The sequence below is a fragment of the Culex quinquefasciatus genome, chromosome 2 (genome assembly GCF_015732765.1).
Source record: "Culex quinquefasciatus strain JHB chromosome 2, VPISU_Cqui_1.0_pri_paternal, whole genome shotgun sequence".
NCBI classification, from domain to species: domain Eukaryota; kingdom Metazoa; phylum Arthropoda; class Insecta; order Diptera; family Culicidae; genus Culex; species Culex quinquefasciatus.
The window spans coordinates 56,947,868-56,966,113 of record NC_051862.1 but is presented as its reverse complement, the minus strand read 5'-3'; the positions used below and the strand labels follow the sequence as shown (position 1 = coordinate 56,966,113).

The 18,246-nt window shown below is 35.5% G+C and overlaps 2 protein-coding genes across 2 annotated transcripts in view; one reads left to right on the top strand and one right to left on the bottom strand.

Annotated features, from left to right (window-relative positions):
* The window catches only part of LOC6054486, a 43,786-nt gene that overhangs the window by 17,404 nt on the left and 8,136 nt on the right, over nucleotides 1–18,246 (top strand). The gene's annotated exons all lie outside the window — the stretch shown is intronic.
* LOC6052070 (CLIP domain-containing serine protease 14D) lies at nucleotides 1,202–3,189 on the bottom strand. Its single transcript, XM_001868361.2, has 5 exons — nucleotides 2,605–3,189; nucleotides 2,375–2,541; nucleotides 2,050–2,303; nucleotides 1,691–1,977; nucleotides 1,202–1,626 (listed from the first exon to the last, which is right to left on the bottom strand). The coding sequence occupies exons 1-5, from the start codon at nucleotides 2,690–2,692 to the stop codon at nucleotides 1,328–1,330; spliced, it is 1,095 nt and encodes a 364-aa protein (XP_001868396.2). The 5' UTR covers nucleotides 2,693–3,189; the 3' UTR covers nucleotides 1,202–1,327.

The window sequence follows — 18,246 nt, the reverse complement described above, 5'->3', positions numbered from 1 at the left end:
TATTTCACTAGTAAAAGTAGTACATTTTGAACAACAAAAAAACTGCATTTCAAGACTTTTTTATTCAGAGCATCAAAACACTGCCTCCAAACTGCTCGTTCCATAATTGTGGGATGTTGTAGTGACTCTCACAATTGTGGAACACCTAAAATTAACTGATGTTTTCACAAAAAAAGTTATCAGACCATTCATAAAACATAACTAAGCTTGAGTTTCATTGGTTTCAGTGTGTGAAGTCATTATTTTGTAAAAATATATGTGCTCCTGGGGAGAACCAAAGTTTGTTTACATCCATACATCCATTCATGAGAAAAAAGTGTTCCGAATTTGTGGATTTCAAGGGTCAATGTTTATCTTTAAAAACTTGATATAAAACGTAAAAAATAACAGCGGGTCTATACATCAATCGAAAGATCACAAGAAAAGCTTCCACATGAAGGTAACAGCAAATCATTATTAGGATGTAACAAAAATGACTTTTTGGCGGGCATTCAAGGGTTTGATCCGATGGTCATACTAAGCCCAAATCCAAAATATGGACGTAACAGGAGCTGGCGCTTTGCATTTGAATTTTAAATGGGATTTAACCCGTGAAAAAAGATTTTTTTCAAAAATGTCACTTTTTGAGGCATTTTGGCACTGAAGCGTTTATTTTCAACATCATTAGCCAGATCCTTGCGCATCTTTTGGTATATAAACAATTGAAATTTTGAGCACCCTACAGACCTTCAAAGTTTGTATTTTTTTTTCGAAAAATCGGCCCCGGCAAAATCAAATGGCGTCAAGGGCGTCGCAAGGCGCGCCGCATATCTTTTTTGCCAGGGCAGATTTTTCGAAAAAAATGCCAAACTTTGAACAAACCGAACAAACCGGAACAAACCCTTGAATGCCCGCCAAAAATTAATTTTTCTTACACTCTAATCATTATGTTCAATTATCGATTTGCTATGATTTTTTTGAACATTTACCGATCTGTAAACTGTTCCGAATATGAGGGATGACTGTATGTAGAGCCCTATCTGTGATCTGGGGGATGAATAGTAAGTCGCAAAGCGAAACCATTTTTGAACAAGGGCGGAACAATTCTGATGTTTAACAGAAGCAGCAACTATTTTAATCGAACATTCATAAATTAAATTTAATTCGTTGTCAGGGTTTTCTTTCATTCAGATATCGTCTTTGGCGATTGACTTCATAAGGATCTTGTACAAAACTTGTACCTTATTCGTACGAATAAGGAATCTTGAATTTTATATTCACACTTTTAGTTGAATTCAACATTACTCCACCAAATTCTGCCGACAAAACTCTTCGCCATACCATTCCCTCACTCCAACTTGCTCTGGATCCAGTCGATAAACGTGGCCACGTTTGTGTAAACGCCTGGCACATTTTCGGTTCCACACTTTATCGGTCCCATACTGACGACTCCAATTAGGTGGTAGTTCCCCTGGATTTGACGCATCAACGGTCCTCCAGAATCACCCCGGCAAGTGTCCTCGCCTTCCTTTCCGCCGGCACAAAGTTGCGTGTTGCCTAACTTGTTGAACTTTATGTTTGTTTTGCGACACGTTTGAAGATCCACGACGTCGAGTGTCACTTTGAGCTTGACTTCACTTGCTCGATCTGCAATTGGGAAGGACTTCAGTGGAGAAGTTTAAAAAACAACTTTGTAACTTGTTTAACTCACCACATTCCGTTATTCCCCATCCGGCTGTGGTGGCCTTCACTCCTGTATGGTCCATCTGCCGCACACTGTCCTCGAGGGGCAAACAAATCGGATTGATGTAGGTCGAGAAGCCAACGTCCCGATTCAGCCGGATCAGCGCGATATCGTTATTCCTTTTATGTTGGTTATACCCCTCATGCAGAATCACTTTCTCAACGCCGACCTCCACCGGGACATCCGCACAGCTGTACTCATCGCAATCTTGGTCTTTGTTGGTGACGTTGTGCTCTCCGAGGCGAACTCCGTTGCTGATAAGAATAAGGAGGCGTGGCTTGAAGGGTACAACTTATCCACAAATTAAACAATTTCAAACTACTTACAGTGTCCAACCTCCGGAAAGCATTGTGATGCAGTGAGCGGCCGTTACCACGTACCGGGAGTTGATGAGCGTGGCACCACATTTGTAGTCTTCTTTGCCATTCCGGTCTTTGTAGACGAGCAGGGCCGCCCAACTGAACTCGCCAAGGGTGGTTTCCGTGCCGCCAACAATACGATCGGGCGAGTCTAGCCCACAGTCTGCCGGTGGTCGCGGAAGCTCTTTCGAGGTCGCAGAAGGCGCCGCAGCACAGCAGACCTGGGAAGTACATGTGTCACTTAATCTTTAAAAACGGGGCAGAACAAGGCCGTGGAGATAAGCCAGCTTACCAGTGGTTTGCGGCTGGAATTCCCTGAACAGCGACTGGCGTAGAAAAACTCACTTTCACGTGCCGACACGTCCGGTGTGTTGAAAATATCCAGCAACGGGCGGCACTCCCGAAGGAACACGCAGAGGCCTGGTTCGCCGCGAGGGTTGGTGCAGGGTTTGTTTAGAGCTAGATTTTAAATATGGCAATCGTTATAAAATCAAGACAATCATGCTTACAAATCTATCTTACCCTGTGACAGTCCATATGGGATAAGCCCCAATATGACAAAGGTTACCGCCAGGACTAAGGTGGCAAACCGTACAGTTTTGAACAACATTACGTTTTCACGCTCCAAGCTACTGTTAATTCTTACGACTTCCTTCTAAGATCTTTCGAATGTGACTGAAAGCAACATTGTAAAGATGAAGACGGGAAGCCGTGGGCTGATTATGGTTTTATTGTGTGCAAAAACTGATCGTTTCGACAACTTTGTAATTGTTGTTTTTTCCGATGGTAAAAAAAAAAACACTTTTTTGTAGTTAACTGCGATAACTGGAAAATGTTAAAGATTTGACTCTGTGGATGCTGGACGACGGTTTATTTTTAAACGGCGTTTTCTCAGCTTCAATTCATTCATATATTTCCGTAGTTATTTTTCAATAGGGCGTAACGTTGGATTTGGACGCCAGTTCCTACGTTGTGTACTAATTCGGAGAGACGTCCCGGAACAACAGAACAAACAAACTGCGCGAAGACACCAAGCCTGGAGTGGTGAAGTAAAGTCTTCTCAGGCCCGAAGAGATGACCAGTCTCAACGGGTGTCGTATCGCAACAGAATGTTTATTTTACAAATATTACAAAACATAAACAAGCCAAGCAGACGTCAGTTGCCACCACTGACGTTTATTTTGTACTCAACAACCGCCCCCCCCCACTCCCTCCCTCGAGTGACGGGGGTAATACATAATCGCCGATAGTAGAATCCGCGACTCAACAAACAGAACAGTCCAATATGAGATTTTTCTAGCTTTAAAATTGATAAGGGTTGATTTTTTAAATAAATTGCTCAGATGCTTTCAAGAGCGAGGTCAAACTACATCACCTTTTTAAGTAATTGACAATTCAAAATGGCGTCTTTTTGTCGTTTTTAGCTGTAGCCAAAAAAAAGACCTATTTTCATTGTTTTGGGACATAAATGTTTGTTTTGGCGAGCAACTCGCTACGACGTGAGCCTGAATTGATAAATCCAAATAAACACATTTTTCATGATAAACAGGGCCGTAGCCAGGATTTTTGTTCGGGGGGGGCTTGGGTGCAAAAATTCAAAGAGTATAAAAATCAGCAAATCATTTATACCATCACTTGGTTTGTGGTATAATTATTGAGATGAATTGTAAAATTGTAATGTAATGTATGCAAAAAAGTTTTCGAAGATTTTCATATTAAGTTTTCAATGTTGAAGAAACTCCTTCGAAAAATTTTTTCTCTTTATTTTAACAGCTAGTTTGTGTTAAAGGAGTAGAGAAAGTGTTTTTTTTACATTTTCTTGAATTGTTTAATTGTAATCCAATTTCGTGAAAAACGTCGCTAAATTTAAAATATACTTAACTTGAATCAAATTTTTGAAAGCAAAAATTTTTTTTAAAAGAAATATTGATTTATCTAACCATAAGTATTATGTTTTCTGTATTTTATACTGAGAGAAATTTTAAACCGTCTGGATTTATATTTTCAGCTGTGTGATAATTGTGATGGTTTATCTAACATTTTTCATTTTTTCTAGCACAACATAAAACTCATAACTGGAATATTTGTTGTTCTTAAAATTTTATAAACAAACATAAACAATGTTTTATTTTAATTGTTCTAAGCTAATGAAGCCATTTCATATTTTGCGAAGCTCCTGGTGCTCTCAAAAATAAATAATTTTAATGAAATACAAAAAAAATATAACCGATGAAATTTCAGCTTCTGAAGTGTCTCCATGGTAATTGGATGACACTATTGGCCTATAATAAATATCTGTTAATAAATAGATTTGAAGAAAAAAAAATCAGTGCTTGTGTTTAATTTTAATGTGTTAAAAAATTTAGATAAATTTTATTAAATTAATTTTCAACGCCAAAATATTCACTGGAAGAGTTGTTAATAATGCATATGTAATGCATATGTAACCGTTAAAATTTTCCTCGATTGCATCAAACATTAAAACGATTCATGTTTAACTTAAATATTCCGACTAAACGCCATATTTAAATTCATTACTCATTGTATTCTCAAAATTGGTCCAGAATTTGAGCAAAAATAAAATTTTAAAACATGACAACAAAATTTAATCAGATCTTCATTCTAAAGATAATTTTTTAATTAAATTTAAATCTATCGTTGCAATGCTGCTTATCTTCGAAATTTAAAAAATAAATAAATTAAAAATAAAATTTTCTGATCGAATAAACGGTTAAATTTAAACCAAAGAGTATCAAAAAGACATTATTAAAGATATCCAGAGTCAAAATATTTAAAAGTCTATGAATTCATAGAATTCATTAATTTTTTATCGATAAAAAAAATCCACAGTAAGCTTTAAAGTGCATATTTCGTTAAAACACAAAAATTAACATTATCCAATTTATTGAAAATAGTGTACAAACTGTTTAACAAGTATTTCAATGAAAATGATATAACAGCAACATCAAGCAAAACTTTTATTGTTTTTATCGTGTAAAGACTCAGAACCATTGGAGATTGATCTATTAGTTCCTGAGACACATCTTCTCGAAATAAAATAAAATGTACGATAAAAATTGTAAATGCGAACACGATTAACAAATTAAAATCTTCAATTCACTTATTTATTTATTTTGAAATAACTATCAAAACTATATTATTTTTAAAATAAGTTTTGATAACCAATATGATTTTACAAGATAAAGGGAAAATAATGTAAATTGGCTGTGGTGGTTCTAGAAAAGACTCTCTGAATATTTCTAAGCAAAACAAAAAACACACAAATGAAATCCTTTTTCTATTTCTGGGATCTAATCATGTTTAATAATTTAGGATTGTAACCATTTATTAAAATCGATGTTTGTTCAAGCAATATCTTGACTCTGGGAACAAAATCCTGCACATTTTATGGTTTAGAAATTGTACATTTACGAAACCTTGCTAAATTAAAAATAAAGAAAACTTTATGTAAGAAGTCATAAATCGATTAGTTTTATCCTGTAAATCTAATCTTAGTCTGCACTAGAATTCAAACATACCAATATTCGAAGCATCAAAAAATTAAGATTATTAAAACATAATTTATTGAAATTATTGAATATTATTTTTTGAATATCTTTATTTAAAAATGATAAAAAATGTTTTTTTTTATAATTTAAGGATTATTTTAGTTGTAATTATTTTATATTTTTTTATGTTTTTGATTTTTTTTTTTATTTTTGGAATTTCTGATTTTTTTTTAAATTATTATTTTTTTAAATTATCATCATCTTAAATTTTTGTTTTAAAAGTAAAGAATACTTTATGTAAGAATTCTTAAATCAATTACATTTTTCCTGTAAATCAAATCTTAGTCTGAATTTTGCTGCAAGAACCATATTTTACATTCGAACGAAAATTTAAAAAATGTCCTGTAGACTCTTAAAACTCCATACAAAAATCTCAAGAAACGGTCAAGAAAAGGTTTACGAAAAGACTTCTCTCAAGCGGTACGCAGCTGAAAAGGAACAGAAACAAAAGCGTCGTTTGATATTTCTTCGGGTGCAATATGTGTTGATGAGATTTTGATTTGTTTATTTGGATGCGACTGAAAATAACGTTTGAAAATAATGTATTCGCTTAAATAATATTGAAGAATTGCCTCATGAAGCTGACTATCAAAACGCTGAATCTTAAAATGCTGAAATAAGGGAAAAGCTATTACAATAATCACCTAATTTTCTGGTAAAAATAAATAAATTTAGGAATACTAGAATTCAAACATAAAAATATTTAAAGCATCCAAAAATTAAGATTGAAAAAACATAATTTATTGGATTTTGAATAACTTAATTTTAAAATGATATTTTTTTTAGTTTAGGATTTCTTAAGTATTAATTATTTTATTAATTTTTCAGTTTTAGATTTTTTAATTTTTTGAATTTCCGATTTTTTGATATTATTCTGTTGAATTGTTATCTTAAATTTTTTATGTTTTTATTATTTTTATTTTTGATTTCTGGCATTTCTTTGTCTTATACCAAAAAATCTGAAATCAAAAATTATGAAAATTTGGAAATTTGAAAGTGTAAAATGTTTAAATCTTTATTTAGCCGTTGCGAATATTATTCTGAAGTTTATGTCACTAAACTCTGACCAAAGTCGAGAGGGTTAAAAATCAAAACTACAAGCTATGGTTTTATTATTTTAAAAGTGTTTCAAAACACACTTTAAATCAGTACAGTTGTTTTGCATCATTAGTTTTCAAAATATCTAGCTGATGGCGAAATGCTTTTTTCGTGAAAAAAAACTTTCCGCGGTTCCGCAACATGTTACAAAAATTCTAAATATTTTTAAACGAGTCCAAACATGTCGTATATGATTATCAAAGCAGGAAAAACATTTCAAATTTGTTTTCCGAACCGACCTGGTCGCTGGTCCTAAAAAGACTTCGATTTTTTTTAATATGTTTAATATTAATGTTTAATATTGTTTTTGCTCTCTGTTTTTTTGGTCCATTTTGAAAAGGTGGCAACATAAACTTTGGAAAATATTTACAATTGATATTCAGAAATAAGAAATTATAAAAAAAATAATAAAGAAATTTTTTATTTTCAAAATGCAAATTCTATTCTGTAAAATCCAAAAATAGAAATTAAATAGTTAGAAAATGAATTATTGATCAGAAATAATACAATTTGAAAATGATGTTTAATTAATTTAATTTCAGAGTTTTTGAATCCAAGCTTAAATTTTTTTAACGTTTTGAATATTTTTATCATTTTATTTCTTCCTTTAAAAATCGCAAGCTCATGCACAAAGTGTAAATTAGTTGATAATAAGGATTCACTTAGTTGATCTTCCGATTTTTGATATATTAAATAAAAATTGGAGATTGGCCACGGTGGAAACTAAAAAATGTGACCAAAAGAAAGCGTTTTGGACGAGTGGTTTCGGAAAAAAGGTTTACGAAAAAGTAATAAAAAAAATACACACAGATATTTCTCAAGCATTTTTCTCTAAGGTCTCAGATATGTAACTAACCATATTCTTAAAACCACACCGATAAAATTAGAATTGTATTTCTGATAATAGTCGAAATTCACTCAAATGTTTTTCATATTAAATGCTTTCGTTTTTGAAAACAAAATCTAAATATTTTTGAGAAATTATGATAAATTTTGAAAAATGTAGAAAAAAACATTTGTTAACAGTTTAAAGGTTTTAATGCAAATAAAGGAGGGCTATTAATTTTACAGTCCAAATTCAACTAGCCGAAGCCTCGATTATTCAAAGTTTCGATTATCCGAAGTTCAAAGGACTTCGGATAACCGAATCAGGAACAAATGAAATCGGCATGTTTTATTTGCTTATTTTTAACATCAAATTCGGCATCTGTTTTTTTAAAGGTCCAATACACCAAATTTTCAGTTTTTGCTTTTGGGTGTTTTTAATACCCATGACGGTTTCAAAAGCACCCAAAAGCAAAACTGGAAATTTGGTTTATTAGACCTTTAAAAAACAACAGAAATATTTCTTGACCTCCATTTTGGCCGCCACATTGAATCCAACTAAATTATTTTATGGTTCTTCAGGGTCATACTTAAGTTCTACAATCAAAAATAAGACAACAAGATCTAAGGATTTTTGCTGTCCCTATTCAGACTGTTGTCCCGATTCGTCCCAGATGACGGTAATTATTTCTATGTAGCCCCTTAGAGCAGTCCGCTCGGAAATTGCTATTTTCGAAGGTTAATAACTTTTAGCAAAATAACCCAAAAAAATAAGGTGTCTTCGGGAAAGTTTTTCCAAATTTAAAGAAGATATTAGTTCTGAAAATTGGTAAGAACTGGATAGTTATTGCGCCTTCCATTGGTCAAAAACTGAAACAGTTGCTTTTCTCCATACAATTTGACGATTTTGCCCAAACTTGGAGGTCAGTGGTCAGAAAATGCTCAAATTTTGGAACTTAGACTAGTGATCAATCTTTGATTTTAGGGGGGTAGCCCCAAGTAAGCCCAGATTTGGACCATCCTAACCAATGTAATGCTAAAACTACAAGATAAATGAGATGTTACTGAATGGAACAATGTTCAAATCTGCAGCTCAATTTTTAAATATTGGATCCATAATCTACAAAAACTGAGCCCAGCAATGGACAGGCAAATTACTTAGTTTGATCAATCTATTCTTGATTCTCTATCTTGCAAATTATTTCTGGGAAGAGAACACACAATCATTGATTTGAGATTTTTTAAGGTAGTTCAATTTAAAAAAAAATTGGAAAAAAATTTCGGGGGGGGCTGCAGCCCGGAAGCCCCCCCCCTGGCTACGGGCCTGATGATAAACTTCCCGGGCAGATGGTTATAACAAAATTCATGTCATTTCAATGACAAATACTGTTAAAATAACAGAAAGTGTTATGGAATCTTCTTGAAAAATCCATTTTTGCATAAGGGTTTAATAAACGTTTATGTTATCATAACAAAATTGTTGTTGGTCTGAAAAATTGAAAGCCAAAACAACATTTTTTGTTATGGAAGAATACCTCCAACTGTTATTGGGATGATCGTATTAGTTGTTAAAATAACAAAAAAAAAAAAACAATAACAAAGATTTAATTGAAGAATAACTAAAAATGTTATTAGCAGGGTTGCAAATGAGTGATAGAAAAGCTATCAATAGAATCTGATTATCTCTGCACCAAAAATATCCGAGAGTATAGCGGCCATCGCTATTGCTTGTGAGATCTTTTTTGTTTCTCGTGATTACCAGCGATGTCATTCTCACTCCTGCCTTTTACCTCGACTATGCGCTCTCACCGGAGAGTCTCTCATTCTCTCCGAAAACTGCAATGAGAGAACACGAGATGGCGATTAGGATCCGACCACGCATGACGTCCCGTTAAACTGCGTTTGCGAAATTGTTTTTGTGGCGGCATTTGTGGTTAAACGCTGTTGCGTCAGGATGATCGTGGAAGCGGGAATGAGAGAGAAAAGGAAAATGTCAATCGCGAGTGGGTAAACACGTTGTATTTGAGGCATGATAATAATTGTAGTTGCTGAGAGCTGGATAATTGTAGTTGATGAGAGCTGATATTTTGATATTTTAACAACCCTGGTTATTAGTCTGTTAATACAATAACAATCCTAGTATTTTCAAATATCAAAAATTGTTGATTCCGTCTGCTCAAGTTAACTTAAATCACAAAAATGGCTCTAAAAATGTCCTGTTTTAACCCTTTCAGGCTTGATGGGTCATATATGACCCAAAAACCAAAATTTCCAGAACTAGCCTTTAATTTTCGTATGGTCATGTCATATGAATCATTTAACAATCATAAACTAAAAAAAATTAAAATATTTCAGGCCTGAAAGGGTTTAGCTAGAGCTTTGTTCTTTTAACAAAGTTGCTCAGAATGATGTTCCCTGCAACTTTTCTGAAGACATCGAAGCGCTATCTCGTCATTCACCAAAAATAAAAAAGTCTGAACCAACCTAAAATTTTTACCACCCTGATGTCCACCATACCAAAACATGTCTCTATTGACCCCGGAAATTTGTCCCGAAGAAGCTCTAAACCTTAACTTGTGGCCGCTATTAATTTTGTCGCGCTAGATTTCGCTTTCGGACCACACAGAAAAAAAAATCATGGTAATATTACATCTGGGAAGGGGTACATCTTTTATGTCAGAAAAACGGTGTAATTTTACATCTGAAAATGTGTAATTTTACCGCTTTTCTGGTGTAATGTCACTTTTTCAGTCTAAATTGAGGTAAAATTACATCATAAAAGAGGTAATATTCAACCATCCAAAATTACAGCTTCCAAATTTACATTATTTTTTACTGTGCACTGTGCACTGTGGAACGATGTAAAGATATTGAAAATCTTTTAATCCTATCGATGCTATATGCACTGAATTGAAATTCATATTATTTTTCAACGTCGGATATCACTTTTTTATTGATAAAATCTTGGAAACATTTACTGTCCAAACCTAAACTCGATTTTCCGAAGTTTTGATTATCCTATGGTTTGTATAAACTTCGGATAATTGAATCATGCACAAAAAAAATCGTATTTTTTATTTTCTTACTTTTAACATCAAATTCGAGTTGTAAGACCCAATTTTTGTGAAATTTTAAGGCTTACTAAATTACTACATGCATTTTCTCAAAATTTAATCACCGCCATTTTGGCCGCAACCCTGCTTGTAAGTTTGACTTGTTTTATGTGACTTTGCCAATGATTGTAAAAATATGGATTGTCCACGCTCCATACAAAAAAGATTATTTAGTTCCCGTACAATCTTTTTTTCAACTAGTGGAACAAGACGAACAACCCGTTGGAACAATGCATGAAACAACATGCTAATTTACTAACAATTGAACTGTTATCACTTAGATACATTAGATTAGAATTTATTTGAAAAGTTTCTTTCATTTTTAGATTAAAAAATAATATGTTACTAAAATTTTTACCGTTTTTACGAAAAAAATATTACTTGGATGATAAATAGTAAATTTTCATGATATCACTATATCGTGTATGGACATTTTTTTAACAATTGTTTATCAGTTTTTGCAGGGTTGCGAATGAGCGAGCGAGCCAGAATCCGTGCTCGCTCATTCATGAGCATGAGGACTTAACAGGTAGCTCGTGCTTGCTCATGCTCAACGCATGCGCTCGCGCTCAATGAGCGCTCATCAGCGAATCAGGTAGATTTTTAGCATTGTTTATGAATCTGGCACAGGCCAATTGGATTGCCACTTTTGAAGATAATTTCATCGCGAAAAAGGGACATGAACTCATCAAAGTTGCATTGGTAATTTAATTTTGGTTAACCGCGGTAAATTCATCAAATTATTCGTTGGCGTCGAACTGTCAAAAATTGATCGCGGTGGATTGCGGGGATACTTTTCTACCCCAGTTTTTTGTGTGATCAATGTGGTAATGGTAAATTTATGAAACTTTAATGTTGGCAGCCTATATATTTTTTTCAGAGTTTGATAATTTAGAAAACTAGTTTTGATTAATTTCCCGATAAATGAAAAATGGCTGACACGCAAGTAGTGTCATAATTTGCTAAGAATCCGAGACACACTTTTTAGCTTATTTCACTTTCAAATTTAGAGTAAACTGTTTTTAGGCCTTAAATAAGCTGTAAATAGGATGGTAATCGATTTTTTTATATTAAAACATGTTTTTACTTGTGAGCACGATCATTTCTCATTTATTTATTTGGATCGGCTCCAGCATAGAAATAAGATAATTGATGTGAAAATTATCTGAGACACAGATTTGACATTTATTATGCAAAATTATTTACAAATAATTGACTAAACAAGATGAGGTGCCCAGGATTTAAAACATGACTAAACGTATTACCAAGAAAACATATTTGTATTATTTAAAAGATACTTTTCAGGTTTATTAAATAGTTCACTTTCACGTGTCACTCTATTATCAACTTTTTTTTATTTATCGAATTATTTCTACACAGTAAAAAATTGTACATTTGGAAGTTGTAATTTTGTAAGGTTGAATATTACCTCTTGAATGTTATAATTTTACCTCGATTTAGACTGAAAAAGTTGCATTACACCAGAAAAGTGGCAAAATTACACATTTTCAGAAGTAAAATTACGCATTTTTCTAACATAAAACACGTACTTCCCAGATGTAATATTACCATGATTTTTTTTACTGTGTACAGATCTTAATGTAACACCTTAACCCCTTAACTCTGACTCCAAAACAAGTTTCAAAACAAAAAAATATGACAAATAACTTCATCCAATATTATTAAGATTAGCCTATTCAAGGCTCCATTAAAAAAAAACAACCTCGAAGCTCTGCTGAAAAAAAAAAGTTATTATCGTTTACCCGTTACAGGTAAAAAAATATCGCTCATTTTGCTCAATGAGCAAAAATGAGCGTGAGCGCGAGCAATGAGCATTTTCGCTCATAAAATAAATTAGCAAACACGAGCACGAGTAAACGTGAGCTAGCTCGCGTCGCGCTCCTCCTCACTCATTTATGAGGCATTGAAAAAAAAATACTTTAGGCACAAAAGATATTGATATGGTGCCTTTTCCAAGCCATGGCCTTAGAAAAACTGTCAAGTGCTATTGAGTGCCGATGCACGTCTGCTCTAAAGTTTCCCCGTTGCTTATGGATGGCTCCTTTATTATTTTTTCGCAATTGAAGAACTTTTGCACAATTTATTGTGTTTACTGGAAATTTTATGAAAAAATACTTATAATCTAAATGGAATATTAGTTGTCTTGACATTTCAAATGTATCAGGTATATTGCAACATTTTACAGCTGGGTTATATTTTTACAACTTTTTTTTTTTGGATTTACATTTTGAGTCGAACAGGATTTAACAGATATTTTTTTTTAAAGTCGAAACCGATCCGATTCATAAATATCATATGGCTGCTGCCAAATTTATAAGGAGAGTTGCATCACTCTGTGTTTGCATAGCCAAACCAATGATGCAAAACGGATTCTTTGTTCTAAGGGTAGCCCCTAACAAAATTTTACCTCATTGACGTCTACTTTACCCTAGACTTTAGACATAAATGCTAAACTAATGCTCCACGATCGTCACTCTAACTTGCTCTGGATCCAATCGACGAACATGGCCACGTTGGTGTAAACGCCGGGCACGCCCTTGGTTCCACAGTTTGCCGCTCCAAAACTGACGACTCCAATCAGGTGGTAGTTTCCTTCGATTTCACGCATCAACGGTCCGCCGGAATCGCCCCCGCAAGTGTCCTCGCCTTTTTTGCCTCCGGCACAAAGCTGGGTATCCTGCAGTCTAATATCCGCCGATTTGTACACCTTGACGCACCTGTTATGGTTCATCACGTCCAACGATACCTTGAGCTTGACCTCGCTGGAATAATCTGCATATGGGCAAGATTTTATATCGTTTGGTTTGCTTGTTCACAAATTGTTAGCTGTGTCTATACTTACTCGATTCCGTGTAGCCCCATCCGGCTGCGGTGACCTTCATCCCTGTATGGTTCATCTGCCGTACGCTATCCTCCAGGGGCAAACAAATCGGATTGATGTAGGTCGAGAAGCCAACGTCCCGATTCAGCCGGATCAGCGCGATATCGTTGTACTCGCGCTTTTTATGGGCGTCATACTCTTCATGCAGGATCACCTTTTCAATACCGACCTCCACCGGAACATCCGCACACGTATTATACTCATCGCAATCCTGCTCCTCACCGTTGGTGATGTTGTGCTCTCCGAGGCGAACTGCAGTTCTGATAAGAATAAAGAAAAGCGGCTTAGAGAGTGCTAATCCAAAATTAGACCGATTTTCAATCACTTACAGTGTCCAATTAGTTAGAACCAGCTTGATACAGTGGGCGGCCGTTACGACGTACCGGGAGTTGATGAGCGTTGCTCCACAATACGTTGATTTGTATCCGTCTGTGTCCTCGGCAACCAGCAAGGCCGTCCAGCTGAACTCGCCAAGTGCGGTTTCCGTGCCGCCAAAGATTCGATTGGGCGAGTCCAGTCCACAGTCTGACGGAGGTCGAGGTAGTATCTTCGAGGTCGTAGATAAACTACTCACCAGCGGTTTATCGTCAGACTTTCCTGAACAGCGATGGGAGTAGAAAAAATAACTTTCATTTAACGAAACATTGTTTCTCTTGTGAATCTCCAGTAAAGGTCGACACTTCCTTAGGAACACGCACCGTCCCGGCTCACCGCGCGGGCTTGTGGACTTACAACTGTAGCAATCTGTCTTACCCTGCGTAGCTCCATAAAAAATTAACGCCAATACGACGATGATTACCACCAGGATCAGCGAAACGAAATGATTTCGACTTGTTCCTCCAGGCTTCAACATACGACTGGAAGCATTCTGTGGATGATGATTGCACTCGATCGCGCGCTCACTTTCTCTCTCAGAGAACGATTCGCCCCGGAGTGGGATATTCCCATGTATGTTCTCTAAACCGGTCAACCTTGCGGCCCCATTGGAAGGCGCCTTGGCTGTTGGAAACAATCAGTCACGCTGTATTCATTTCTTGAAAGTTTGCAGGATCGGAAACTATCAAGGTTGTGACCTGTAATCGGAACGGCGATCGACCTTTAATCGAACCATTTCGTACAATTTTAATTCAGAACTGTTCAAATGCAAGTGAAGGTAGAAGTGAATCTTGTCTGACGACCCTATTTTTTGTAGGACCTTTATTTGAATATTCTCATGCTATTTCACTAATAAAAGTAGTTGTTTTTAAACGATTTTTAAAATCTATGATTGAACATGATTCGGATAGATATCCGGATATTCCATTTTTCAATATGTGATGAAACTTGGTAACATTTTGGACTTATCCTTAACAAAGTGCTCGGCTGCACAGTAAAAAAATAATGTAAATTTGGAAGCTTTAATTTTGGAAGGTTGAATATTACCTCTTTTAAGATGCAATTTTACCTCAATTTAGAATGAAAAAGTGACATTACATAATTCCAGAGGTAGGTACCCCTTCCCAGATGTAACATTACCATGATTTTTTTTCTGTGTGGTCGATATGTTGTCTTAAGCAAAATTAAAGTTTACAAACAGGACTAGGGATCGTGCATAAACTACGTGGTCTTTAAATATATTTTTTTTAATCCACTCCCCTTGCGTGGCTTTTTCTCCATACAAAATATCAACTTTAGCGTGGAGCGTGGTTTTTCGCCAGACCCCCGTGCTCGAAAATCACGGTTTATACCAGTTTTGGGGACGCTGTACCTGTTTTAAGGAGCAAGTTAGTACCATACTCTCTTCGAAAAAGTTGTAGAGGCTTTGATATTGCGTGAAACGTGGATTTTTAAAATATCGAAATTAACAGTCTGGACCCGGAGCCTAATTTTTCTGTTACATTCTTATTGGAATTCCATATAAACTGTAACGGGAACTGCAGGCACCGGGTCCTGACTATTAAAAAAAATGTTTTTCCCGTACAAATTCCCATACAAAATTGGCTGGATTTGCGCATAGTGAAGACTAAACCAATCGTTTCCAATCTTGGGATGTTGTTAAGGACCCCAAAAGGAACCACTAAATTGCTGTGCTGGAAAATCCAGTTTGCTATTACACCATATATCACAACCCAGTTAGAATTTTGGCTCGAGCCTCGAGTCGATTTAGACTTATTCTTGAGCCAAATTGACTCGAGGCTCGAGCTAAAATTCTCACTGGAAAGATGCTAAAAATTCAGAACTGTTGCCAACTTTTTATGATTTTTAGTTTTCAGTAAAATTTAGCAAGTTTCAAAGTATAAATACTCAAAATTTCGCAAAATACCGTATTTGTCAAAAGTACTTATATTTTCATTATTTGCAATATATTTATTAATAGTTTTTTTTTTTACAAAATACCGTATTTTTCCGAAATTACTAAAATTTTCTAAATTTGCAATATAGATATCAAATGAAGCGAAATTTGTTCTGCATTTTCAAATTATTAGTATTTTTTGGAAATAGTAAATAATATTTTGACAAAATACCTTATTTTTTGGATGGTACAAAATTTTTCAAAATTTGACATATGGGTATCAAACGAAACGAAATTTTGTATGCATTTTCACTTCATTAGAGTTTTGTATTTTGTGAAAATTTTAGCATTAAAAAAAACCATAAAAAGTGAAAATGCATATACGCAATTTAGCTTCCTTTAATACCCATATTTAAAATTAAGAAAATTCAAGTACTTTCGAAAAAATATGGTACATAGTGAACGTTTTACTATTTAAAAATAACTAACTTAATCCACCTATGTGGTTGATACCTTCCTCACTCTTTACCAACAATTGGCGATTCGATGGGATTGGACAAAAATTTTATCTAGTTTTTCTTAAGATCAGCAATAACAAAGGGCATAAATATCACTTAAGCGGCTAACCAACGGTGGGTCAGATGATGGATCCGGACATAGTTTAAATACATTTAAGGGAGTTCCGGCTTCAAAAAAGTGCATAAAAATCACTTATGTGGCCATAACTTGAAACAGGGTTCCCAGATTTTCAATGTTTTGGATTCGTTTGAAAGGTATTTCAATTACCTGATCAACAATGAGTTGGATGAAGGATCCGAGCATCGATTACATACATTTAAGTGAGATCCGGCTTCAAAAAGGTACATAAATATCACATAAGGCTGGTACAAATATTTTTAAAAGTTTTTGTCACCCCCCCCCCCCTTCAAAATTGGCCCGAAAAATCAGGGGACAAAAAAAATATTTTTACAATAAACTTCAAAATTTTAATGAAAATTCAAGTGCAACCAGCTGAAATCAAATTAAAATACATTCTTCTGCGTTTTAAATCATTTTTAGCATGTTTGGGTTTATTAAAAAATCTTAAGATTTTTTGAAAATTTTCGATGCAAAATCTTTTTTTTTTCGATACAATTTTTGTTTTTGTCAGATCTTAGATTTTTTGAAAACTAATGATTGCAAAACAACTGAACAAGTGTAAAATGCATTTTAAAACACATTTTTCATTTAAATGTGTAGACTATGGCTTGTTATTTAAATTTTTATATTTTTTTATTTTTTTGCCCCCCCCCTTGACCTCGGCCAGGGCCGAGGGACAAAACTTCAATTCAATTCGGTTTTATTTGTGAATAATCAAGATACAATAAGTTCTTTTGAGGTACATAACAGAGTTTTGGAGTTCCTTACAGCTGTGTGTTACATCATAATCCATTTTGGAACAATTATTGCTTGTAAATAAAGGTGTCACCAAGAGTAAGAAAAAAAAAACTTACTAAAATTGCAAGGGAAAGGGGATAGAAATAGAAAAAGCTTAAAACTAGATCACAGTTTTTTATCCTTTATAGATGTGCTTGATCATCAGCTCCCCAAGGGCCAGGAATTGTTCCGCCTTGTTACGGCAGGTCCGAAACCGCGTCATCATCTCCCCTGCGAGAGCAAAGAACTCTGGCAGGGTAAAGAGATCTTCTCCGGTAATTTCTTGCTGGGCCGTATTGCCACTGCCGGCAGCGACCACGCTGGCGAACGATCGCCCCCATCCAGGAGGGAACGCTGAGTTGTCCGCTGGAATCGTACGATGACCAGCTGCCGGCACGGTTTCGCTCGTACTTCGTTGAGGAGGGTGGGACGCTGCTGCTTTCTTCTTTCTCTTTTCCTGCTCCTCGAGATAGTTTTTCCGTGCGCTGCATCCACGGTAGTTGCTGGTATGGTTACCTCCGCAGTTGGCGCACTTGATGCGCGCCTTCGTTTGCTCTGCCTTGTCCCCCAAGTCCGCTTTGCACGGCAGTGCACACGCCTCAGAGAGGTGTGATTCACCGCACTTCACACAGCGGGGCGGGAGGTTGCAGTTCCGCGAGCCGTGGCCGAATTTCTGGCAACGGTGGCATTGTGCTGCGTCCGACGGGTTCTTTGAGTAGAACCGCCAGTTTACCCAAAACCCGTCCAACGCCTTAGTTCGCCGCAGGTCTTGAATTTTGACGGTGCCGCGGTCGAAGTACAACAGGTACAGTGTGTGTGTACCGGTGACTGTAGTTATCCGCGAGAGCACTTTTATGTCACGCGGCGTTATTCCAGCACCCGAGAGGTCCTTCTTGAGGTCGGAGATCGGGCGGTCTTGGTACCCCTGCAAAACGACCTTAACGGCAGTCTTCTGCACGGGGTCGAATG

Bases quoted from the DNA above. Each gene is read 5' to 3' on its own strand.
- LOC6052070 (XM_001868361.2), bottom strand. From the start codon at position 2,692: ATGTTGTTCAAAACTGTACGGTTTGCCACCTTAGTCCTGGCGGTAACC. The intron at 2,304-2,374 runs GTAAGCTGGCTT...TGTACTTCCCAG, and splicing joins ATTCCAGCCGCAAACCACTG to GTCTGCTGTGCTGCGGCGCC. The intron at 1,978-2,049 runs GTAAGTAGTTTG...TATTCTTATCAG, and splicing joins CTTTCCGGAGGTTGGACACT to CAACGGAGTTCGCCTCGGAG.